Consider the following 27539-nt stretch of genomic DNA (forward strand, 5'->3'; position numbering starts at 1 on the left):
AATTAAATCAGTTTGAATGATAAAAATCAGTCGAAAAATGCATCTTTTGCCGATATGTCATAGTTTGACGTCGCGAAAATAACATTTTACTTTAGCCGTAACGTTGAGGCCTTCAACACAAAGCAAACAAAAAGTTTCACATACAGTTCTTTTTGTCTTTTAAACTAACAAAAGTATGCTTATCCTTTCCTAAGTCAAGAGTTTATAGTTTAAGGGTTGTCTTTGGTTCATGTCTGTCATATTTCTTTTTTATCATAAATTGTTTTGTTTTTAAATTTGACCAATATTTTTTTTTCTTCAATGCAATTGTTTAATTTGTTTTCATGTCATGACCTTTCATAACCGATTTTAAAAAGGTAAGGGGTTTTCTCATTGTTATGGGAGGAATTGTACTTAATTTTCATATGAGGAAGACATAATCTTTCAATCAGTATACATGTCATTATGTGGTCTGGAGCTGGCATGCAGTGACTGCATGTGTCATAGTGATTTTTTAGTACCTATTCTGAAATCGGACTAGAACTTTTGTAAACTGGCCTCTGTTTGTCCTGTATGATTTTTGATTTAATTTTTAGTTCATTTATATGTTTTTGGATATAAAAAAGAAGATGTGATATGTTGCCAACGAGACAACTCTCCACAAGAGACTAAATAAAACAGAAACCTAACAGTTATACAGGTCACCGTACATGGAGTTTAGTATAACGTCAATTTTCACTGAACTAGTATTTTTTTTAGGGTTTTAGGGGCTAGCTGTAATCCACCTCCCGGTTTGTGATTTTCTCGCCGTGTTGAAGACCCGTCGGTTGCCTTCGGCTGTTTTCTGCTCTTTTGTCGGGTTGTTGTCCGACACATTCCCCATTTCCATTCTCAATTTAATAATGTTTTTGACCCGTAAGAATTTTTATCAGTTGACATTGCAATCTTTTACTAATAATACTAGGAAGATCCATCACAAACATATAGTTTTAGTGGACAAACCCAAGTAAGAAATGTCGACAAGAAAGGAACATAAATAGAACCATACAAAAAGTACAAGCATTCAGATGCATAGATACATACAATCTTGCTTATTTAAATCGCTTCGTGCAGAAGTGCATCTAATGCGTTTCTTTCCAAATTGATAGCTTTTGCTGCTATCCCAAATCAAAGTTATGAAACACATTTTATCAGAATCATTTGGTTAACAATCCCTTTTGATTGTGTCTCCTCCTAGACAGTCTTAAACATCAAAAGTAAACACTGCTAGTTTTCAGTGTTTTGTACAAGTTGGCTGTTAATATGTAACACAGTTTAACATAGAACCCTATGAAAACAAAACAGAGAACCTTTTTTTTATTTTATCAGAAAACAATGTAAAACATCCAAACACATTTTCAACATTGATCTGTGTCCACACTTGTACGATTTAAAAATATATAGATGTTATTTCTTGATCTTGAAGATTAGCTATCAGTTCCATAAAAGATCATGAAGGTTAACAAATTTATCATGACCAAAACATTTTAATTCCAAACTGTCAATATAAACATGTAAATGTTCAACAACAAACAAATAAGTCAGTTAAATACTGATAAATGAAACAAACATTTTTCAAATTTTGCTTATTTTCTCTTTATCATGAAAAAAAGCTTGTCAAAGTTTCAAAACTTTTCCCAGGACATGTTTCTACTTGTTGACTGAAAAAAAAGAATGTCCTTTAATACATAAAATATGAAAAAACGAGGAAAACACCAACTCTCTTCTTCAATAGAGGTCTCAATTGCTTCACACACCCACAATTCTATTTGAGGATATAAACACATAACATTACTTACTCCTGAGAACACTCTGGTTTTTTTTTCTGGTGGGGTATAAGTTGCTCAATCGTTTTCCCATGTTGTACTTTGCAGACTGTCGTTTGACAAATCGTCTTTTGATAGTTTTTCTCTCTTACAATGGCGTTGTCGATTTTTGTTTCAATATGCATTGGGAATCTTTGTTGCTGTATTGCAACTACATGATTATCGATCTTATTCCAAGTTAAATGTAGTTCTTAAAAGGTTGGCTATTAACGTTCAAGTCATGAAGTATGCTTTTATAACACTAGGCTTTCGATTATATAGTCTTGTCCCTTTTTATTAGCTCACCTGGCCCCAAGGGCCAAGTGAGCTTTTCTTATCACTTTGCGTCCGTCGTCGTCGTCGTCGTCTGTTAACTTGTACAAGAATCTTCTCCTCAGAAACTAGTAAGTCAAATTTAACCAAACTTGGACACAATCATCATTGGGGTATCTAGTTTAAAAAATGTGTCCGTTGACACGGCCAGCCAACCAAGATGGCGGCATGGCTAAAAATAGAACAAAGGGGTGAAATGTAGATTTTGGCTTATAACTCTGAAACCAAAGCATTTAGAGCAAATCTGACATAGGGTAACATTGTTTAACAAGTCAAAATCTATCTGCCCTGAAATTTTCAGATGAATCGGACAACCGGTTGTTGGGTTGCCACCCCAGAATGGGTAATTTTAAGGAAATTTTGACGTTTTTTGGTTATTATCTTGAATATTATTATAGAGAGAGATTAACTGTAAAAAGCAATAATGTTCAGCAAAGTAAGATCTACAAATAAGTCAACATGACCTAAATGGTCAGTTGACCCCTTAAGGAGATATTGCCCTTTACAGTCAATTTTTAACAATTTTCACAAATTTTGTACATTTTTGTTAATTTTAACAAATAATTGGCCAAGTTCATTATAGATAGATATAATTGTAAGTAACAAGAATGTTCAGTAAAGTAAGATCTACAAACACATCACCATCACCAAAACACAATTTTGTCATTAATCCATCTGTGTCTTTTGTTTAATATGCACATAGACCAATGTGAGCGACACAGGCTCTTTAGAGCCTCTTGTTCACCACCTTGCAAACCTTCAACACTCGGATTGATGTTAAAAGTAGTAGATGTGGAATCCTATTGTCCATCTGGTCGTTGTTTTGAAAACAATGTAGTAGCATATTAAGTTCACCTGCTTCTTTGATGTTTATGTTGCTTACTTCTGGGATAGGGGGTGACCAAATCTTACTGGATATCGAATCTGTGCAATGAAACCAAGCTAAATCTGTTCCTAACATGGAAAAGAATACTTGTGGTTGTCATCTGGTCGTTGTTTTGAAAACAATGTAGTAGCATATTAAGTTCACCTGCTTCTTTGATGTTTATGTTGCTTACTTCTGGGATAGGGGGTGACCAAATCTTACTGGATATCGAATCTGTGCAATGAAACCAAGCTAAATCTGTTCCTAACATGGAAAAGAATACTTGTGGTTGTCTCTGCAAACACTTGACTTGTTAAGGCTTATACAGTTTGTTCTTGCTGAGATTGAGATCTGGAAAGTTTAGATCACCCTAGCCATGTTATTGCCTTTTCATGATTCATACCTTTATAGTTAATTCAGTATTCCTGATATTGTCTAATATACATATTCAATCAGTCCACCTTGTAAAAGTGAACAGACAAGTCAAACATTGAAATAACATCGAAATTGAATTTTCAGATCATTGATTCTTAGCAATGAGTTAAACTTTTCCCTAATAAGATGATTTCAAACTGCCACATTGACAAACTAGAGGCTCTAAAGAGCCTGTGTCGCTCACCTTGGTCTTGTGCATATTAAACAATGGACACGGATAAGTTCATGACATAATTGTGTTTTGGTAATAGTGATGTGTTTGTAGATCTTACTTTACTGAACATTCTTGTCGCTACAATTATCTCTATCTATAATGAACTTGGCCCAGTAATTACAGTGGAAAATATTTTCTAAAAATTTACAAAAATTTATGAAAAATGTTAAAAATTAACTATAAAGGGCAATAACTCCTTAAGGGGTCAATTGACTATTTTGGTCATGCAAACTTATTTGTAGATCTTATTTTGCTGAACGTTATTGCTGTATACAGTTTAGCTCTATCTATAATAATATTCAAGATAATAACAAAAACGGCAAAATTTCCTTAAAATTACCAATTCAGGACAGTAACCTAACAACGGGTTGTCCGATCCATGTGAAAACATCAGGGCAGATAGAACTTGACCTGATCAACAATTAAACCCTGTCAGATTTTCTCTTAATGCTTCGGTTTTTGAGTTATAAGCCAAAAACTGCATTTTACCCCTATGTTCTATTATTAGCCGTGGCAGCCATTTTGGTTGATTGGCCAGGTCACGCCACACATTTTTTAAACAAGTTACCCCAATGATGATTGTGGCCAAGTTTAGTTTAATTTGGCCCAGTAGTTTCAGAGAAGAAGATTTTTGTAAAAGATTACGAAAAAATGGTTAAAAATTGACTATAAAGGGCAATAACTCCTTCAGGGGTCAACTGACCATTTTGGTCACGCTGACTTATTTGTAAATCTTACTTTGCTGAACATTATTGCTGTTTACAGTTTATCTCTATCTATAATAATATTCAAGATAATAACCTAAAACAGCAAAATTTCCTTAAAATTACCAATTCAGGGGCAGCAACCCAACAACAGGTTGTTCTATTCATCTGAAAATTTCAGGACAGATAGATCTTGACCTGATAAACACTTTGACCACATGTCAGATTTGCTCTAAATGCTTTGGTTTTTGAGTTATAAGCCAAAAACTGCATTTTACCCCTATGTTCTATTTTTAGCCATGGCGGCCATCTTGGTTGGTTGGCCGGGTCACGCCACACATTTTTTAAACTAGATACCCCAATGATGATTGTGGCCAAGTTTGGTTTAATTTGGCCCAGTAGTTTCAGAGGAGAAGATTTTTGTAAAAGATTACTAAGATTTACGAAAAAATGGTTAAAAATTGACTATAAAGGTCAATAACTCCTAAAGGGGTCAACTGACCATTTTGGTCATATTGACTTATTTGTAAATCTTACTTTGCTGAACATTATTGCTGTTTACAGTTTATCTCTATCTATAATAATATTCAAGATAATAGCCAAAAACAGCAAAAATTTCCTAAAATTACCAGTTCAGGGGCAGCAACCCAATAACGGGTTGTCGGATTTATCTGAAAATTTCAGGGCAGATAGATCTTGACCTGATAAACAATTTTACCCCATGTCAGATTTGCTCTAAATGCTTTGGTTTTCGAGTTATAAGCCAAAAACTGCATTTTACCCCTATGTTCTATTTTTAGCCATGGCGGCCATCTTGGTTGGTTGGCCGGGTCACGCCACACATTTTTTAAACTAGATACCCCAATGATGATTGTGGCCAAGTTTGGTTTAATTTGGCCCAGTAGTTTCAGAGGAGAAGATTTTTGTAAAAGTTAACGACGACGGACGACGACGCCGGACGCCAAGTGATGGGAAAAGCTCACTTGGCCCTTCGGGCCAGGTGAGCTAAAAAGGTATTACCAAAAGTCAAAGCCTTTGAATTATCACAATAGTGATACTTTTAAAATTAGTAATATTACATGCTTTATCATGTGTTTTGTTTTGTTTTTGTTTATTTTTGATTAATATAAAGTATATTTATAATGTGACTATGTTTGTCCCAATCGTTTCCTAAGCTATGTACAGCTGTATCCCTACAAAGAAAGTTTGAATGATTATAAGGAATCATTCTCTGTCATTCTGTCAAACGTCAATATTGTTCTGACCTGTCAGACAGATTTCCTTGAAACTTGTAATAGCAAAAACATTATGAATAGAGCAAACTAATTGTGTGCCACCATTTTATATGAAAGAATCTGGATTTTTTCCTTGCTTCTAAAGTTTCACCTATATAAAAAAAAGAAGATGTGGTTTGATTGTCAATGAGCCAACTCTTGCAAGAGGGACCTTTTCCATCCAGTGGCAATTTAAAAGCATATTCTGGACAATAATTGGATATAAACCGTACTTTGTGCTAAACTGACGCACAGAGCTGTATTTTTATCATGCTAGTTCACAAGCAAACAGTTCACAGGAAGACGTGTCACACTACCCAGACACATTATGCTGTCTACAAGCCAACCGGTCTTTGTTCTGACACCTTAAAGCTGGGTGCTTAGTGAAGAACGGTAGACATATCAAACTACCTTAAAACATTATGACATTTCAAAACAGACCATTCTTTGCTCTTACTATTTAATGCTAGGTTCGAACCCACCACCTTCCACACTCTGGGCAAGTCTGCTTCTACTAGACAAAGAGTCTGTTGTTGTGTATCAAATGGTTCAACCAACATATACTAGAGAAGAAAGAAATAAAACATACTAGAGAAGAAAGAAATAAAACATACTAGAGAAGAAAGAAATAACACACATGTTTCAGCAGATTTTCATTTTAAACACCAATCCTCTTCTCTTTATGAATGAATGATTGCCACTAAATGTATAGCTCATTAGCTGCATGTACTGCATCCACAATTAATATGATGATACATGAATATACACTGCTTTGTTATGCAATAACATGATCGTTAGATTTTAACATTTTAGCACAAGAGTAAGAAATGACAATCTCTCCTGACATATAACTCTTGACTGTGAACCAGCTGGTCATTACTCTTACTTCTGAAAGCCATTCTCTTGATGAAAAGAGTCAAATATCAGACTCAAATGTTTGGTTCGACCAGGGTTGGAAACAAACACACAATTCTCATATGAACTCATAATCATGAGACTGCTGGGTGTAATTTTTTTCAATTATAGAACTAACACTAGCTCAATTATGTCCTATGACTCTGGAAACTGGTTTAATATTTCTTTAAATTATTAATGTCTTTATTCTCAAACATACGTTAAAATGGTAATGATTGTATATCTTTATCAAATTTGAAAGTTTATAATTTGTTCATATGTTCACATCATCACAGTGCTGCAAGGGGCCGGCCCTGGGACATTAAGTTTTTTTTGTTGTGCATTTCTCACTAATTTTTTGGTTATGGCATATTTCTTGTTTACAATATTTCTTTTAAGGGAACTAATTCCCCTTTTCTCTTCAGTCAGTATCCTTAAATTGGTATTGTTATGGGGTCAGGGGTCCACCTGAATTGTTTGTCTAATTCTGGAATCGTTTTATATGGCCTCTGGTTGGTTAAAGGATCCATTGCTTCTGTTATTATAATGAGTGTAAAGTATTTGTTAGATTTCTTCACTTATTATTATCTGCAGTTATTAATTTCACACAAACTAGTCTAAAGATGTTTAACTTTTCACGGTATGACTTTCAGAGATCTCATAAAAAGTACCAACATGTTTAAGTGTAAATCAGTTTTATTTGCATTCATAAAAAATGCATTTTAATAATATAAATAGTTCTTCTTCACATAAAAATAAATCATAAAATACAAAAACAATCTTCTGCACATATAATCCATAACATTTAAATATGTAAACAATTTTCATATCACAGTCTTAAAATAGAATCGGAATAAGTAGTTCATAATTAGTTGTAGAATAATACAGGACTACTCTACAACAGTAAAGAACTCAGATACAGGCATATTATACCTAATTTTGCTGAATACAGCATGATACAACAACAGACTTGTTGCATACCAACTTCATAGAGAGGTCCACAAAATTCATTTGCATATTTCTGAAACCTCCAATTTGTGTTTATATAAAACAATACATATAGGTCACATTTATATGTTAGATATATGGGATACATATGTAGTGTTCAATTAAGTTTTATATTCATATTGAAAGCATACAAAAATTATGCAATATCACATTGTTTGTTTTTTATGTATAATAGATAGGTTCAATTAAAATGGACGGATTATTTTTCATATAAACTTTTCAAGAAAAACACCATATAAATACTATTAAAAATTCATTAAGGTTATTCCTTTTTTTGGCTATTTGTACTTATTTTGGGATGTTTGTAAGTTCAAACATATAAAGCACCCTATGAATATACTTAGAAATCTCCAGCTAGAGTATTTCCCCTGTACGTTCCAAAGAAGGGAAAATTGCTTAAATGTGTATGGAAGTACTGGAAGTTTTCTCAGTGTATACTATAAGGTTGAGAAGCACTTAGTTTTAAATCATGTATATGTTTAGTATGTCTTTCTTTATCTCGTTACAGACGTCTCCATTAATCTTGTTTATAGAAAAGGGCAGTGATAGAGAATATATGAAAGCATGATACATAATAAGGTCAATTTGTAAAACAAGAGAATAAACATCTTAAAATTACCTTGAATAACACAAAGGAAACATACAGTTTCATCTTAAAATTTGAAACATCTACCTTATAAGTTATACTCTACAGAAGTGATAAATTGAGTACTTCAGCAGTGCTACTTATTTGAATCAACCTACTACTTCTGTTGGGTCATAAGGAAATATAAAGCATTCAAAGGCAGAACTATTGGTGTGTGGACATTTAAGAGTACAGTATTATCTTGTGCTGATAAACCTGACTACATTGAATTCATGACATTAATACTGTCCTGCTTTCCCCATGCTTAAGATTATTCCTCTTCTTTTTTTCACATTGATGGAAAAATTCACACCATAGTATATCATACTCTATGATCCACAATCCTTTTATCACATCACTTTAACACAAGTTTAGGATCTGTAATGAGATTGTCTAGTTGAGTTGTTTTTGTCTGTATTTTTCCTCCTAATTTGTTATACTTTTTCATCATGAAAAATTCTATTTCTTCTTCTCTCTTTTCCCTACAAAAAGAAAACAATAAGATAAAGTTATAAAATTATTATTTGTGACACATATTTCAATTTTGTTTCATATGGAGCTCATAAAATATATATTTATCACAAAAAATTTCTAACACTTATTTCAGGCCATCTGGTAGTAGCTGCAAATAAAGTAACCAACTTATCTTAAATGTTAACTACATGTATATATATCAATATATAAATTAAATATAATTTGTGGTACAGGATACATAATTTACTTTACAGCTAATATTGATACTATTTCTTTTATTTTTGCATTAATTCTTAACTGTGATTTCCTTATTAAGGAAGTTTAAATACAGAACAAGACTCTGCAAGACCTGTTGGTAGATTCAACAATATTTTATTCACAAACAATGTAAAATAACAAAAATTAAACCAAAATTCAGAGAAACTATAAAATCATAATTTTTTTTGAATAAAGAAAATCAAAGATATTATGTACACTTTCAGTATGTGTAGCCTTATCACCTATATTCAATTTTTCTTTATTTTAGTATATATAACTGTGCATATAAACTGTTTGTTATTTCTGCAAAATTGATGTAATTAACTGGGATTTTTGTTATAAATCTCTTATTCTATGAAAAACGTTGACAATAATTTGAATTATGACTCAAACTGTTTGTAAAGGGAGGCAACTCAAATTAACTCTTATTGAGTGTTTGTTTCACTGAAATAGTAAATTCCTTGATCTATGGGCAGTTACTCTTGACACCCATTTCAAACAAAATACAAAAGTTTAAAATAATAACAGAAACACATAAAAAAACAAAAAAATAAAAATTTAACAGAACATTTAAGTAAATGCATGCTAACTTGAAAATCAATTCCAACTGCAAAGCATAAATCTGTGATGTACACTTATAATTTAACATTGACTTTAATCGTTATTGTTCTCATTTTATAAGTTTATCATCACAAATTTATGTACTCACATCGTGGTATGAAAGTATGATTACCTTAAATTTCTATGTCACAAGTAACAAATTAGATTTTAAATAGAGTTATTTCCCCTTAGCTACAAAGCAATTACTTTGATGTTTAGTAAGTACAAGTAATTTTGTTAGCACAGGAATATCAAAACCCTGATAATATGTGTTTTTATGAACTATGCAGCAATTAAACAATGGAAATTATTTGAAATTAATTGTCCAACATGCACAGCACTGATTTCTTGTCCTAGTTGGCTTTACTTTGGACCTTTTCCTTTAAGTCCACTCCTTAAGATTTGCATAAACTTTGGGATTTAAAATGGAATGGTTAATGTTATTGTCAGTGCATAGCAAAACTTTCCACTAAAATACTGTAAGCCACCCGAGAGCATCCTGTCCTATACTCGGTAGTTTACTTTAATAACACTTAAATACAGTGTGTGACTCATGTAGCAACTCTACATTTGTATTAAACTTCCCAAATTACTTGTCAGGTATGGTCTTCGGAATGTTTAATATGTATGTATTGAGCAATCCCTTGTATTCGAGTGTTACTGAGCTAATTTTGTTCCTAACGGCTTTCCATAGTTTTTATGTTTGAACGAGCGTCCTCCAACATCTATTGTTTTCATCAGTGTAAATTCATGTGCTTTTTGTATGTGTCCAAGTTCAATAAAATAAAGTTATCTTTCCAATGTTAACAGTTTTTATTTGTTCACTGTTAAAAGTATGTAACATTATAACATCGTAAAACTATATAAATAAACAGTTGCGTTCAAGTGTACTGAATCATAAATCCTTAAATACATATTTGTGGTGTCCGACGTGGTGGGAGATAGCTTACTGTACAAAAGACGGCTAATTACATATCATTAAACTTCATTATGTTATCCTTATTCTCACCTAAAGGTTATTGTTACTTTATTTGTTTTCCAAGGTTTGAACTTGCCGCCAGCAAAACTTTGGGCTATCTGCCATTGCTGAGTGCTCGCGCGTTTATATACTAAATTGTAATTGTCACGTGACATACTAATCCAATGGAAACTTGTCCTTTCCGGGAAGCCGGAACTATAAAAATTTCAGATAATGAAAAACATGATATACATATCATCTTAAGTTGTCCGAACATTGTCCTTATACATAAAATATCAAAACAAAGCTATAGCATCTGAAATATCGACAAAGAAGCTTGAAATAAACAATCGGACACCACTGCGCGCGCATTGATTTAGCAGACGATCTGCGTAATTACATAATACGTAAATAACATACAACATAGTTCATTTCAACCATCTAAATATTAACAATATATTTGTGTCCGGCAGGGTATACTTATTAAAAATCTTATCTGTGGTATTAAAAATACAATATTAGATCAAATGTCCAGGGGACGAATTGGTATTTAAAGATATCAAAACACATGTTTCGGTCCCCACAAAATGGCAGACGACAAAGTCTCCGTAAATAAACAATTCGATTGAAGTATTTTCCTATGTATATCAGGCATATTAGACGTTTAAATATGAATATTTGGTTACAAGAAATGATCCTTAAATCTGGAATTACATGATATAAAGCATGTAGAAGGTAAGCCATGAGTAATTACATACATTCCCTGCCGTAACACTTGTACAACAAAAATGTAAACAAATGAAAAATTCATTTCACTTCCAGTGTTTTACGCATTAAAAATTTGTTATCCTTGATAATTGTCAACATCATCTTGAACCTATATACAAACATGAACTAGAAATTCATATCATAGCTGATGAAATGCTTCCCCCCTTTTTATTTGGTAAAAAAAAAAATGAAACTTTGGCCTGTGAAATCCATACATAAAAATAGTAAATTAATGCCATATCTTTGATTAAAAAAATGTTTTACTTGCTCGTGCGAGCCAAGTTACTATGCGTAAGAACACAACCGTTATGTTTAAAAGAATAATATTTCCTTTTTCTGAATTTATAATATCATAACAAGTACTTCCAATGCCTTACACTTCCCCCAACTTCAATATATATTAATTCTCCTGAATTAAAAAAAAACAGTATAACTATGTTATTTAAAAGAATTGTTCATAAATTGTCTTTCTCTTCATTGGTCTTCACCAAGTCTAAGTTGTACACCCACTGCATCAATTTTGTTCAAGATAATGTCTGTTGATGTGTCTCTCTTTGATGATGATGCTTCAATCATATCAAGCAATTGTAAGGTGGTGGGATCGTCTGTTTTACTCTTAATGATATTGGCAATTGCTTGGTACAGATAGTATCTAGACTTAACTGTCATCGTATTGCCCTCTGTTGATTGTGGGGTTTTCGTGCCTGGAAGTGCCAAAAAGTGATACTTTAATAGAAGCTCCTCCTTTGAAAATTGAAGCTGTTTCCCGGTGTTTAACTCCAATGCAATGCTAGCATACTCCCAATTGAAATATCTTTGTTCAGGGGTCATGTTTTTCCAGTTCTTCGGGGGCCATTTCACTTCAGCTGGTATGGTAATCAAAGTTACGATTTCTTCTTTTTCCCATTCCCTCCTCCCAGCTGGGAAAAGTGGCATCCCACCTCTCCTTAAAAGTTTGTCTGCTCTTTCACTGGCAGTGTAAAACTGTTCACTTTGCAGGTTCTCTCCTTCCTGTAGTCTCATTAGTTCTGCTTCATTTGACCTGGTTTCTTCTGCTAATCTCTTGGTTTCTGCCTCCTCCTGTCTCCTTAGTCCTTCCTCTTTCATTCTAATTTCCTCATCCTGTTTGTGTTTTTCCCTTCTCTTTTGTTCTGCCTCCTTTAGTCTGACTTCCTCCTCCTGTTTCTGTTTTTCCTGCTTCTTACGTTCTTCCTCCTTCTGTCTGATCTCCTCCTGTTCCTGTTTTTCCTTTCTCTTTTGTTCTGCTTCCTTTAGTCTGACTTCCTCCTCCTGTTTCCGTGTTTCCTGCTTCTTATGTTCTTCCTCCTTCCGTTTGATCTCCTCCTGTTCCTGTTTTTCCTTTCTCTTTTGTTCTGCTTCCTTTAATCTGACTTCCTCCTCCTGTTTCCGTGTTTCCTGCTTCTTATGTTCTTCATCCTTCCGTTTGATCTCCTCCTGTTCCTGTTTTTCCTTTAGTCGGACTTCCTCCTCCTGTTTCTGTGTTTCCCGCTTCTTATGTTCTTCCTCTTTCCGTTTGATCTCCTCCTGTTCTTGTTTTTCCGTTCTCTTTTGTCCTTCCTCTGTTAATGTCATTTCCTCATCCTGTTTCTTGTAATCCTTTCCTTTCTTTATTTTCTTTGCCTTCTGTTCCTGGTGGTTAGTCTTTTTCTTTCTTTTCTCTACATATCTCTCTTCTTCTTTCTCGGTCGTCTTTCTACCCTTCTTCTGGCTTGTTGGTTCCTCTAAAATCTCTGGTTCTTCATTGTCGCTGTCGTCTTCCAAAATGATGTCAGATGTTGATGGTGTTTTCAGTGGTGATAGTTGATTTGTGGCGGCTTTTGTCTGTTTTCCTGGGAATAATTCGCCTGATGTTTTTATATCCATTATATACTCCTCCTTTATGGATAATTTCCTAGCCACTACAGGAGCCACTATAGATTTTAGTTTACCGTCTATCGAGACAGAGAAGGTATGTGATCCTGCGTACTTTGTGTTAACTAGTGCTGTCATCCTTCTAATCAGAGCGTCAAGCATTTTTTGGTCTCTAAGAACGGAGTCATTCAAATGGATCATATAAAATCTTATAGAAACTCCAAGGTCCAATTTAAAAATGGCTGTAGAGTCTCCAAGTCCCAAAGTTAGTTGCTGGAGGGCCAGCCCTTCATAAATAGTGGGGCGTGTTGGTGAGTAAGATCCATTGGGTTTCTCCGACTCAACCTCTTCTTCTTGTGTACCTTTTACCATCTCCTTCGGACACTTCCACCCTAGAGTCCATTCCTCTTTCTTTCTGTTGGTGTTGTCCACCCTGTTTAAAAATTCCAGAACCTCAATCCTGGCTTTCATTGCTTCCTGCGAATTCTCATTTGATGGTAGGATTACCTTAGCATATGTCTCTGGGTAGTTTGCCATCCAAAACCCATTGTTTTCGCTCAGGAAGCTATAAGGCATCAGTTCTATTTTACTGCGGTGGTGAGCCATGACATGCTCCTTAAGGTCAACCATCCTCCTGTAGGACTTCTCTTCAGGACACCAAACACAAATGACCGAAAGCCTTTTGTGTGGGGCAGCTGCCAGATGATTTTTCAGTTGTCTCCTTGTCCTAAACGTCATGGGACACAGCCAACACTTTGCCTCAATTTGGGATGATGGTCTCATTCTGAAATTGAATCATCAATTATAAATCCCTCCACCATACAACATATATTAATACAATACATAATATCATGTAGTGTCCTGTAGTGTGACTATATTTGTTTGTGTGTTTAAAATCCTCCCCCCCCATATGGCATATGCTGGTAGTAAATGGATCAAGCTAAGTTTCAGTCTAAAAATATGATATCCACCCCCTTGGTCTCCCTATTTCAAAAATCTCAAGCCTCCTCAAGACAGTAAGTTGTCGTTAATTGCTTTCCGCCGCGCAGCTTGCGCATACAAAAAAAAACGCTTGGCAGTAGTTTAATCTGCCATTCCCCTGGCAGGAAGATTCATCCTTCCCTTACAGCCAATAATATGTCCTGAGAAACAATGGCCATTTGTCTCCCTTACATATTCTTCCAGAGTGGATCCAACTCTAGGAATTCCATCATGACTTTCTCCAGTCTGAGAAAAGTCAAACAGTTACTCTTAAACATAGTAACTCATCAAAACAATTAAAAACGTAACAACTTGTACAACTAATTTCGGCTATTCAAACAACGTTGAAAGGCATCTCAAACCTTCCTACTGGAGAACCAAGTGGGCGGATTCCGTCCTTGATAGGGCAGTAGTCTATCAATGTGGTAGACCTTCCCTGGCTGTTTCTTTGACCTTCTCACAAGGTAAGTGATGTCGTCAATTTTCCTTGTAACAACATATGGTCCTTTCCATTTTGATGTCAACTTATGACAAATTCCCTTTTTCTTCGATGCATCATAAAGCCATACAGCTTGACCTACTTGTAATTCGCGCTTTACTGCTTTCAAGTCATAGTGACGTTTTTGATACTCAGAATTCTGCTTAAGATGTTTCCTAGCAAGTACATGCGACTTTGACATTGCGTCCTGTAATTCATTTACATATTTATCTGTTTCAGGGGAAGTGGATTCGTTTGGTCCATCAGGACGTGGAATAACAGCTTCCATAGGAAGAAATATGTTTCTGCCAAACATCATCATGTTAGGGGTCTGTCCTGTACTGGCGTGAACTGATGATCTGTATGCCATCATAACCTGTGGCAAAATCTCATCCCAGTTTCTCTGATCATTTTGACAATAAAATGTTAGCATGCTTAGGAGTGTTCTGTTAAATCTTTCTACGCTTCCGTTGGACTGGGGGTGTTGACTTGTACTTCTAGTTTTGTCAATTTTAAGTAGATCACACAGATCTTGAAACAGCTTTGCTTCGAAAGACCTTCCTTGATCAGAGTGGAGCTGTAATGGTGAACCAAACCTACAAATAAATTCATTCACGATGGTACGGGCAATGGTCAGGGATTCCTGGTCCGGAATAGCATATGCTTCAGTCCATTTAGAAAAGCAGTCGCAAAGGACCAGAACATAGCGGTTTTGTCGTTTTGTTAACGGAAGTGGACCAAGAATATCAATCGCCACACGTTCCATAGGCTCGCCAACCAAGTATTGACCTAACGGAGCCTTGTTCCGCTTCAGTGATTTCCTAGCAGCACACTGGTCACATTCCTTGCAGTACCTTGTGATGGAGCTTTTCATAGCTGGCCAGTAAAAGAGTTGCTGGATCCTACTTAGCATTTTATCTGGTCCTAAATGACCTGCAGATGGAACGTCATGAAAATACTTGAAGACTGTCTTTTGGTGTGATTTTGGTACCAGGAGCTGCAATTTGAAGTTGTCTACATCGTCTTTATCAGAACAATAAAATTTTCTATAAAGCATGCCATTGTTTATTGTTAGCCTATCCCATTGTCGCCATATTGTCTTCTGGAATGATGTTCCTTTTGATACTTGGTCCCAGTCAGGTTTATTTTTCTTTTCTTGAAGATATGTCACAATGAGTGACATGTCTAGGTCTTCCAATTGGCATTGTCTGATACTATCTGGGTCCCATCCATCAATGCAGTAACCACTTGGTGTAGCACTATACTGATTTCCTGTCTGACTTCTTGTACATACTCGTACTATTTCTATTCTTGGTGTTGGTTCTTCATTTTCGTGTAACTCCTGGTTAACAAAATCAGTTTCTTCAAGTTGGATTTCGTCTGTTTCATCGTCGCTTGCGTGGTTTCCAGATTCTTGTCTCTCGCATGATTTACAAGGTCTTCTGGACAGAGCATCGGCATTTGAGTGTTTCCTTCCAGCTCTGTGTGTTACTGTCAAATTGTAAGTTCCCAGTTCTTCGAGCCATCTGGCTGTTTGACCAGTGGGTTTCTTTAGATTTTTCATCCATGATACAGCTGCGTTATCTGTGCGCAGCAAAACTTCCTGACCATATAGATAATGATGAAATGTCTTTAGTGCTATAATTACAGCAAGTAGCTCTTTTCGGGTTACACAGTATGCCTGTTCATGTATGTTCATAGATTTGCTCATGTATGCTATAACTCGTTCAAGACCATCTTGAATTTGTGACAACACTGCTCCGACAGCCTTATCACTTGCATCTGTGTCAAGTATGAATGGCAAATTTGGCAGTGGGTAGGCAAGTACAGGTGTACTTGTTAAAGCGCTTTTCAACTGTTGAAATGCCTTTTGACACTCATCATTCCAAGCAAAACGGCTATTCTTTTCACAAATTTTGTGCATTGGTCTTGCAATTGCTGCAAATCCCTTAACAAATCGCCTATAGTAAGAGCAAAGTCCTAAAAAGCTGCGCACCTGTTTTGCAGATTTAGGGACAGGCCAGTCATCTATTGCTTTTGTTTTCTCTAGATCAGTGGAAATTCCCTCCTCGGACACGATATGCCCAAGGAACCTAACTTGTTTTTGAAAGAAAATGCATTTGGCAGGTTTCAATTTAAGATGTGCATTTTGTAGACGTATAAAGATTCTTTCCAGCCTCCCAAGACCCTCTTCAAATGTCGAACTTATTGATATGATGTCGTCCATGTAGAGTAATAGTTCTTTCCACTGTAGCCCTCTGAGAACATTTTCCATCAGACGCTCAAAAGTAGATGGTGAATTTGCAAGTCCAAAGGGCATGACAGTGAACTGGTATAACCCTAAACTTGTCAGAAATGCGGTCTTTTCCTTGTCTTCAGGAGCCATGCCGATTTGCCAAAATCCTGAATTTAAGTCCATTGATCCGAAGAATTTTCCCCCAGCGAGCGAGTCGAGGCACTCGTCTACTCTCGGAATCGGGTAGGAATCTTTTTTCGTGACGTCATTCAAAATTCTGTAATCAACACAGCACCTAGGGCTGCCATTTTTCTTCATTACAAGGACTATATTTGATGCCCAAGGACTAGAAGATGGTTCGATGATTCCTTTGTCCAACATCCGATTGACTTCTGATTTTTCCATCTCTTGCTTTCCAAGTGGCATACGTCTAGATCTCTGCCTAAAGGGTACTGCATTTCCTGTATTTATTCTATGTGTTACAAGGTCTGTCCTCCCTATGTCATCATCTGTCCTTGAAAATACATTTTGGTACTGTGAAAGGAGTCTGGAGAGTTGTTGTCTTTGGTCCTCATTTATATAAGTTGAACTCCTTTTTAATAAGTCAGTAAGATGTTCTGGTATTTCTTCACTAGCTGTAAAGCAATCTTTCTGTAGTGTTCTAATCTGCTCTGGTTTCAAATCATGCTCAGTATATGATTCACATGTTCCTATTGTTTCCTTTTTATACAGTTTAACTTCGTCGTCACCATAGTTGACAACATTAACAAAGTGTACTTGGTCTTGTGTATTTATAATCCCAGGTATGGTTAATGTAGACTTGGCTGTTCCTGTCGTGCCCTCTATTAATCCGTATTCTGTTAAATGATTGACTCCCGGTATTTCTACAGGCATCATAGTACTCGTCATTGGAGGAATTGTCATGTTGTCCTTAATTTCTACTCTGCAAATCATATTTGCCTTCCCTCCAATCCAACATTGTATTTCCTGGTTGTGGATCGTGTGCAAGACCATGCGCTGATAATTTACTTTACTAACTTCCTTTAGTAAGAAATCCTGTCCAAGTATTCCATCCTGATTGATATTGCATATCATAAAATTTTGACTGAAAATTTCTTGACCAAGCATTACTTCTAATATGATTGATCCAATGGCAAAAACCTTATTGCCATTAACGTCAAATATTTCGGATTTGTTTGGTACTAAAGAACACCAAACATTTGAAGGCAATTTTTCGTAAACATCAATAGATAATATTGACGCTGTTGAGCCACTGTCAATTAAAAAGTTGACAGGAAACCCAAAAATTAATCCATTTGTATAAAACCCGTTATCCCAATTATCATCTGTTTCCCCTATATGTCCTGTCCGGACATGTTTTTCTCCCTTCATATCAGGCCTTTTATCTTCTGTCACTAGCTCACGACCTATTGAGCCAGCGTTCTGTCGTTTCCCTGGTTGTGATTAAAAGAGGTATTTTGTCTTTGGTTGCCCTGGAAATTCCCTGTAGCTCTTTGGTTGTTTTTGTGTGGACAGTTCCTCATAAAATGGTCTGGGGAGTTACAGCCGTAGCATCTGCCAGTATTTGCCCTCTTTGATTCCCGACTTCCATGTCCTTGTTCCAGCTTTGCTATCCTATCTTGTAATTCCTGCAAATTGCTATGGTAATCCTTTTCACTCATGTGTCCTTCGGTGTCCTTGGATTCCACAGCTCTGATCATTGTTGACTTCTTTTTGTCTTGATCCCCCAATATTGATTCATACCTCTCTATTACATCAACAGCGTCTGCTATTGTGTGGCATTCCTTGTCAATACAACGACATTTCATCTCCACAGTTATTACCTTGAATAACTGGTTTAATGCAAGAGACTCCTGCGCTGCTAGGTCCAGGTCATAGTACGCCTTTTGCGCTAGTTGCCTTATATCATCCCCCACCTCAGCTATGCTTTCCCCTGCCATGCGCCTGCGCATCTCTAACTTTGAGAGCCAACGATTTTTGTGTTTAGAACTCCCAAACCTCTGATCTAACTTTTGTGTTAGCATTTGGTATGTGCGCCTGTCGCCAGCAGACAAGCTCATGTAGTATGTCCTTGCTTGGCCCCTTAAGCTAGCTGCCAAAAACAACAGTTTTGTACGGTTTCCCCATTGTCCCAATTCAGCGCAGTCCTCAAAATGCGACAAGTATTCCTCCCAACAATCCTTACCAGAGAAGGGCTCAGGTTTAAGTGTAACCTTTGGTGGGCCAATTGGTTGCATATTATGATTACCCCTACCATTCCTATCGTCAAAATCATGTCTCTGATATTCATCCCGTCCTTTATGTCTCTGATCTACTTCATCACCATGACCTTGTAAAATTGATTCCCTATCAAAGTCGTCATTGTCATCAGTGTGTATTTGATCCCCTTGTCCTAAGTCATCTAAATTTAAATCCCTTTCCATACGGAAATTTATTTCAGGGTCTGGGGAGTTCCTACCAGCATCAGCCATATTCTAAATAAAGACTTTATTTTATTTGTTGTTTCATATTTTATAGTTATAATAAATTTTTGTACAGTAAATCCACCACGTCGGGCTTAAACCACGTTTTTAAGTTGACAGGTTATTCCAAGGTTCGTATCCTGGATGCTAATTAGAATTTTAGCATCCCACTTCTGACACCAAATTGTAAGCCACCCGAGAGCATCCTGTCCTATACTCGGTAGTTTACTTTAATAACACTTAAATACAGTGTGTGACTCATGTAGCAACTCTACATTTGTATTAAACTTCCCAAATTACTTGTCAGGTATGGTCTTCGGAATGTTTAATATGTATGTATTGAGCAATCCCTTGTATTCGAGTGTTACTGAGCTAATTTTGTTCCTAACGGCTTTCCATAGTTTTTATGTTTGAACGAGCGTCCTCCAACATCTATTGTTTTCATCAGTGTAAATTCATGTGCTTTTTGTATGTGTCCAAGTTCAATAAAATAAAGTTATCTTTCCAATGTTAACAGTTTTTATTTGTTCACTGTTAAAAGTATGTAACATTATAACATCGTAAAACTATATAAATAAACAGTTGCGTTCAAGTGTACTGAATCATAAATCCTTAAATACATATTTGTGGTGTCCGACGTGGTGGGAGATAGCTTACTGTACAAAAGACGGCTAATTACATATCATTAAACTTCATTATGTTATCCTTATTCTCACCTAAAGGTTATTGTTACTTTATTTGTTTTCCAAGGTTTGAACTTGCCGCCAGCAAAACTTTGGGCTATCTGCCATTGCTGAGTGCTCGCGCGTTTATATACTAAATTGTAATTGTCACGTGACATACTAATCCAATGGAAACTTGTCCTTTCCGGGAAGCCGGAACTATAAAAATTTCAGATAATGAAAAACATGATATACATATCATCTTAAGTTGTCCGAACATTGTCCTTATACATAAAATATCAAAACAAAGCTATAGCATCTGAAATATCGACAAAGAAGCTTGAAATAAACAATCGGACACCACTGCGCGCGCATTGATTTAGCAGACGATCTGCGTAATTACATAATACGTAAATAACATACAACATAGTTCATTTCAACCATCTAAATATTAACAATATATTTGTGTCCGGCAGGGTATACTTATTAAAAATCTTATCTGTGGTATTAAAAATACAATATTAGATCAAATGTCCAGGGGACGAATTGGTATTTAAAGATATCAAAACACATGTTTCGGTCCCCACAAAATGGCAGACGACAAAGTCTCCGTAAATAAACAATTCGATTGAAGTATTTTCCTATGTATATCAGGCATATTAGACGTTTAAATATGAATATTTGGTTACAAGAAATGATCCTTAAATCTGGAATTACATGATATAAAGCATGTAGAAGGTAAGCCATGAGTAATTACATACATTCCCTGCCGTAACACTTGTACAACAAAAATGTAAACAAATGAAAAATTCATTTCACTTCCAGTGTTTTACGCATTAAAAATTTGTTATCCTTGATAATTGTCAACATCATCTTGAACCTATATACAAACATGAACTAGAAATTCATATCATAGCTGATGAAATGCTTCCCCCCTTTTTATTTGGTAAAAAAAAAAATGAAACTTTGGCCTGTGAAATCCATACATAAAAATAGTAAATTAATGCCATATCTTTGATTAAAAAAATGTTTTACTTGCTCGTGCGAGCCAAGTTACTATGCGTAAGAACACAACCGTTATGTTTAAAAGAATAATATTTCCTTTTTCTGAATTTATAATATCATAACAAGTACTTCCAATGCCTTACAATACTATAAATACAGTTGAGTGGTATAAACATCTACTCATGGAAACAGGAAAAAACAACTTTCTAATTTTTGTCGTGTGGGCATTAAGTTTACATAGACAGCACAACATTAACTAAAAGAGAAATATTAAGAAACATCCTTCCTTTACGTTTCTTTTGCTTGCAAATATTGTCTTGTTTAACAATGTAGCTAGGATTAAAAGCAAATCATTATTTATATGACTTATTTGAAAATATGATTGTTGTAAAGTGCTCTTAACTAAAAAAAAAAAACCAAGTTGTACTATAAGCCATCGGTCACTTCAAATGACACAGTATTGAGTAACAAGATAGGTGAATAGTAATGGACTTTAAAACATTTAACACAGTTGATGCAGACTTAATATAAATCATCTTTTATGGGTTTTCCTGACCATTAACCTGGTATCAATGATTACTGTATTTACCTTGGAACTGGTCCATATGCTGATACTGGAATGTTTGTTGTTGGAAGTTTATTTCCATAAGGGAATACGTCTCTGAAAAAGGGAAAAAAGTACATCAATCAGCTATTGGTTTTCTATTTTGATTTGTTTCACATTTTGATATTTTGTGGCCTTTTTCAGCTTACTATTCGCCATGGACTTTTGCCCATTGTTGAAGAACGAACAATGCCCTTTAGTTGTTGAACTCCCCTGATCTCTGATGAAAATCTTTTGATTGGCAATCCAACCTTATCTTCTTATTTTTATACACAAGTTTATCAATTAACATCATGAAATTATTAAAAAACTTCTGGAAATTTGATCTGATTTAATATGGTAGAATTTACCTTTTGTCAAATTTCTACCATCCATTAAAAAATGATTATTTTTTTTTAAAAGGACTTAGTGATCTATTTGCATGCAAAGATCTGTAAAAATCAGACATCTTTTCACATATAGCCATACTTTCAATAATAAACAGAATGGTTATATGCTTTATACAGATTTGGTTACATATACATACTGTGATGTTTTCTCGTCTGTTGGAGTAGACGTATCAATGAGAGAGAACTGTGCTGTCACCATTTCAGGTGTTAATGTAACTTCCTGTCGCGATGTTGTCCTGCCTTCCTCTTCCTCTCTGAAAATAGCAATCACAAAATATATATTTAAAAAAATTAAACTGAGACTGTTACATGTTATTACAGTGTTATCCAGGTTTTGGGATAGTACACTGTGATAAGTCAAGGTAGAAAATTCAGCTTGCATAACTTTAATATCAAAAGCATTTATTTTTACATTGAATTTTATCAGATTTCATACAACATACTATCTGTTGAATTTTCTAGTGTTTGATTCTCAGGTCAAACAAGAAGTTTCATAGATTGTTATGCTAAGCATAACCTAACTTGTAATTCAAAGTATCCGAAAACAGGAAGTATGTGTCTGACAAATCTGAAAGTGCTCACATATAAATGACTGTGAATCTGCTGGCCAAATATGAAGTAATTCTGTTATATCTCAGAAAAGTGTCAAGAAAATATTTTGTTTTTGTTTTTATTCAGCATATTAAAAAAATAAGTATTGTTACACAGGAAGTAGGTGTCTGGCAGAACTGAAAAATGATTAGGTAACAACTCATCACTGTCAAGATGCTGACCAATAGGAAGTCAATGTCTTTATCAATCCAAGAGCAAAGTGTGATGGAGGAATTTGTTGGACAGACATACAGTTGCTGTATGATGTCTTCTTCTAGAGTATATATGTAAAAGTGTGTTTGTATACATTTGTGTTAAGTATATTGGAATGGGCCCATACAAGACTTACTCATCTAGAATGTTAGCCCATACAAGACTTACTCATCTAGAATGTTAGCCCATACAAGACTTACTCATCTAGAATGTTTTGTTTGTCATCATCTGGTAAAGAATCCAATAAATCTGGAACATCTCTAGGTAATAAATCATCATCAAACTGATCATCCCTGTAATAATAAACCATAATTATCAGTAATATAGTCACATGATCAGTCTACAGAGGAGGAAACTCAGATATAATGTGTGTATATAATTATCAGTAATATAGTCACATGATCAGTCTACAAAGGAGGAAACTCAGATATAATGTGTGTATATAATTATCAGTAATATAGTCACATGATCAGTCTACAGAGGAGGAAACTCAGATATAATGTGTGTATATAATTATCAGTAATATAGTCACATGATCAGTCTAGAGGAGGAAATTCAGATATAATGTGTGTATATAATTATCAGTAATATAGTCACATGATCAGTCTACAAAGGAGGAAACTCAGATATAATGTGTGTATATAATTATCAGTAATATAGTCACATGATCAGTCTACAGAGGAGGAAACTCAGATATAACGTGTGTATATAATTATCAGTAATATAGTCACATGATCAGTCTAGAGGAGGAAATTCAGATATAATGTGTGTATATAATTATCAGTAATATAGTCACATGATCAGTCTACAGAGGAGGAAACTCAGATATAATGTGTGTATATTTCTATTCAAAAGATCATATACATGTCATTACTTCAATAATTCCAAATTACTTTTATTTTTATTATTAATGCTTCTGGTCCTCTTATTACAAATGTTTAATTTTTTTACCTCTTTTCCTGAAGACTGACATGAATAATATTACAACTTTTAAAAAGTCGATTATACTTTAAATGTTTTTTTTAGGAATAGTAATACAATATACCTTAGCTGTTATGTAAACTAAACATTTATCAGAGGTAAAGATATGTAAACATACCATCTAGGAACCCATACATTAGTTAATGTAGGTGTGTTAGATAATGATGTCAGGCCTTGTGATGGGAACTTTTTCCATGTCATAACACCTCGGACTACATCCTGGAAATAGAACATTGTTTTTAAAGTTTTTCTAGCATAGAATAGGTAATGTATTGTATTATAATGATTCAGACAGAGAGACCCAGTATAAATTATATATACTTGTAAAATGTTTTGACAATACATGACTTATTCATTAAGTCAAAAGTGGAAGAGATTTATATACTTAAAAGTTTTATATCGTAGTTGTTTTATAGATACATCCTATTAAGAAATAGGTAATAACATAAAAACAATTGTCTCTTCTGATGATGATATTGTAACGAAATGGGGGTCCCTTGAAATGGAACTTGTTTTCCCTAAAATTGTGTGATGATGTTGTTAAAACCTTACCGTTAATTGAATTGACTGTTTTTATTATTTATTTCTTGTGAAACCATGTTTGTTAACTTTTTATTATTCTTGTCTGTGTTTTTACAATCGGAACAGCTGTGAATTGTTTACTTTAAATGACGTACAACACAATGACGTCACAACCTATTTTTGTTATGACTTTGGATTTGGTAATTTCGGTGAATGGTAAGCCAAAATGGTAAATGGATTACCTAAGTATAAATACGGTGGAGAAAACGGATAAGACTTCAGTACGACTTTACCCTGGGCAAGTAACACACGCTAATTCCAAGCGATTTAAATATATATACATGTACCGGAACCATTTACCAGACTATTTCCGTATAATGTGAGCTTGTTAGTTCCTTAACAAGTTGCATTTAGAGAATAACTTCTCGAGAGAAACGTTATCTTTTGACATTGAATTTGATTTACCATTTGCCGATAACCAAACTAAACTTTCGAGGTATTTATAGTTCCGCTATCCATTTTCTTTACGATATTCTAATAAAGTAAGGTATTTATTTGTTAGACTAGAATACTGTTAAGTTATATACTATTTGTATGAATTGTTGATATTTAACGCATCTTAAAGTTAATACAAGTTGATTTTTATTTAACGAGTCTGTTATTCTTACTAAAACTCAAACAGAACCAAACTAAGATCTACCAGAATACCACTAAGTACCACAAAACCTATACAGAACCAACCTTAGATCTACCGGAATACCACAAAGAACCACGATACCAGAGTACCACGCTACCAAAGAAGGGTCGCCAGTAATAACTTTAGTTCATATATACTTATACATTGTTATAAAACACATTCTTATAGCAACACACTAAGGGTTACACATTTATAGTTTAACATCAAAGCCTGACCGCTCGGTTTTCGTTACAATATTATGTTTGTGTACTTTCATTTAAATCATAGAAATATCTTGACACAGAATTATTTTCATATTTTTTTGGTTAAAGTCTATTATACCAATAAATCATAAAATCAACCTAGCTAACCTATATTTTTTTACATTCTTATACTGTATTAGTTTTAGCTGAAATTATAGCAATCAGAATTTACTTTTCAGTCAGAACTGAATTTTACAGAGTTATTTTTAAACAATTAAAATGCAATTAAATATCACTATCTAGGTACTTTCTCATTGTAACATTGTAATGGTAAACCTACCTCTCTATCTAGGTACTTCCTTTGTGTGGCTGCATGCTGATTTGTAGCATAGTCTTTCCTGATGTAGCGTGGTAATGGACATAAATGGAAATCAGGGTCTACCTCAGCATATGGAGCTGGAGCTTGAAATACTTGTAATCCTGGAGCTGGGTTCTAAATTAAGAAAAAATAAAATCAATACTCTTAATCCATATTTTCTTTATTGCAATTTGTATTCCTTTAAAATTTAAAAGCTTATATACATATATGTATGTAACATGCAGCATATTAAAAATGAACTGTAGACACAAATTTGATAGCTATATTATAAATGTAGAATTTAATATGGCAATACTTTATCATATAGGTCTAATAAAATGATGTAAATATTAAAAGGTACATACATATTATTTGATTCAGATATGTTCTAAAACAATTGATAAAATCTCCAAATATGTAAAACAATTTAGGTGTATAATTTTGTGAAAGATTTCTATTATCAAAGTTTACTACAAATAATTTCAAAGTTAAACAATTTCCACATTTTGATTTACATACATCAAATACATGTAATCACAATATCATAAAACTTACAAATATATGCAGGGGTGGATATTCAATTGGATGAAATAATGCTTTAGGTGGAGTTAAAGCTACAGGCTGTGGATGAGACTGTATAACAACATCAGGTTTGGTGAAGTCCTCTGTGCCTTCAGGAAGAGTAACTGGCCCATCTTCAGTTACATCTACCACTCGAGGAGCTGCTGTATCAGCCTGGTAAGCTGACAAAGTTATCACTTCATCCTGTAAATAGAAAAATTGCTATTATTATAAAGTTCATTCAAATCAAGGCATTTTTTCAATTAAAAGAAGCGTTTAGGAAGGATTCCAATCCTATTATTTCTATTCAATTTCTCGAAGAAAAATTTTGTATCTGACACCTCCTATTTTAATAATGAATTTAATTAATTTGTGGTCCCTTATTTTAAATTAAAATAAAGATCAGTTCATATAAGATTATTTACTTGTGAGATCCTTATTTTAAATTAAAATAAAGATCAGTTCATATAAGATTATTTACATGTGAGATCCTTATTTCAAATTAAAATAAAGATCAGTTCATATAAGATTATTTACTTGTGAGATGTAGATAAAATATCAGATAACCAACAAAAACAATTTCTCTTTTGGTATAAATATTACAGTTAAGGGAAAATTAAGTGCCAACATAATATCAATCAAAACTATACAGATAAAACTTAGAAACAACCTGTATGAACACCTTTAATTTTACTAGTTACAGGTTTATCCAACATTTCATAATAAGGTAGAAGAATATGTCTGACAGTACAATGCACTCTTCAACAACTATTGCCAATAGGCTTTGAGACACAAACTTTTGTAGATATATTACTAACCTCAGCACCTGTCTTTAATGGTCTGGCAAGTTTGGGTGCTACGTAACCACTCGCTGATGTGTGACTCTCATGTATATCATATCCCATAAGTCTGTAAGTCTGTGGTACCTAAAATATAAGTTATAACTTTCTCTATCTGAATATCAATACTTCTACTTGGAAATATCTTTAAAGTAGGAGAAAAAAATCTCTGATCTAGTGATTATTTCCATTTCTACCACATTTAATGTGAAATGCATAAATGCCCTATTCTTTTGTTTTCAATTTTTGCTCTATTAAACAAATGTAATAACGAGTTAAATCACATTTTTTGTTATTTGTTTTGTTTGGATTGCCTATCATTGTTGTCAGCCTATCAAAAGTATTAATTCTTGATATAGAAATCATAAGAAAGGTATACGCAATTTTACTTCTCGGTAAAAACATGTTGTAGCAATGTGAACTGTAAAAATAATCAACTAAATAGAGGATCATACCTTTAATCCAAAGTAAGGAACTTTAGTTTTGACCACCACTTCTGTAGGTTTAAAGGGTACCTTTCCAAGAGCATCTGGTGCCTGTAAATCATATTAAAACAAAATGATTAAATCACTTACTACACACATGGTATATCGAATTGTGTACCATTTTATTCAAGAGAAGTAATATCTCAAACTTCTACTATAAAGTATGA

General features: G+C 34.3%; 1 protein-coding gene across 2 annotated transcripts in view; it reads right to left on the minus strand.

Annotated features, from left to right (window-relative positions):
• Positions 1 to 7220: 7220 nt before the first annotated feature.
• Positions 7221 to 27539, minus strand: part of LOC143064914 (cilia- and flagella-associated protein 221-like) — a 45476-nt gene continuing 25157 nt past the window's right edge. Inside the window, exons 14-22 of one of the 2 annotated variants that reach the window (XM_076238128.1) lie at positions 27343 to 27423; positions 26867 to 26974; positions 26043 to 26252; positions 25470 to 25622; positions 23847 to 23947; positions 22948 to 23040; positions 22081 to 22197; positions 21540 to 21611; positions 7221 to 8657 (exon numbers count right to left, since the gene is read on the minus strand). In XM_076238128.1, coding sequence (XP_076094243.1) covers positions 8531 to 8657; positions 21540 to 21611; positions 22081 to 22197; positions 22948 to 23040; positions 23847 to 23947; positions 25470 to 25622; positions 26043 to 26252; positions 26867 to 26974; positions 27343 to 27423 — 1062 coding nt within the window. In that variant the 3' untranslated portion in view covers positions 7221 to 8530. Of the gene's footprint in view, positions 8658 to 21534; positions 21612 to 22080; positions 22198 to 22883; positions 23041 to 23846; positions 23948 to 25469; positions 25623 to 26042; positions 26253 to 26866; positions 26975 to 27342; positions 27424 to 27539 lie in introns of those variants that run through there. The other variant, XR_012975349.1, reaches the window with a different exon arrangement.

This window comes from Mytilus galloprovincialis, chromosome 2 (assembly GCF_965363235.1).
Source record: "Mytilus galloprovincialis chromosome 2, xbMytGall1.hap1.1, whole genome shotgun sequence".
In the NCBI taxonomy this organism is placed as follows: Eukaryota; Metazoa; Mollusca; class Bivalvia; order Mytilida; family Mytilidae; genus Mytilus; species Mytilus galloprovincialis.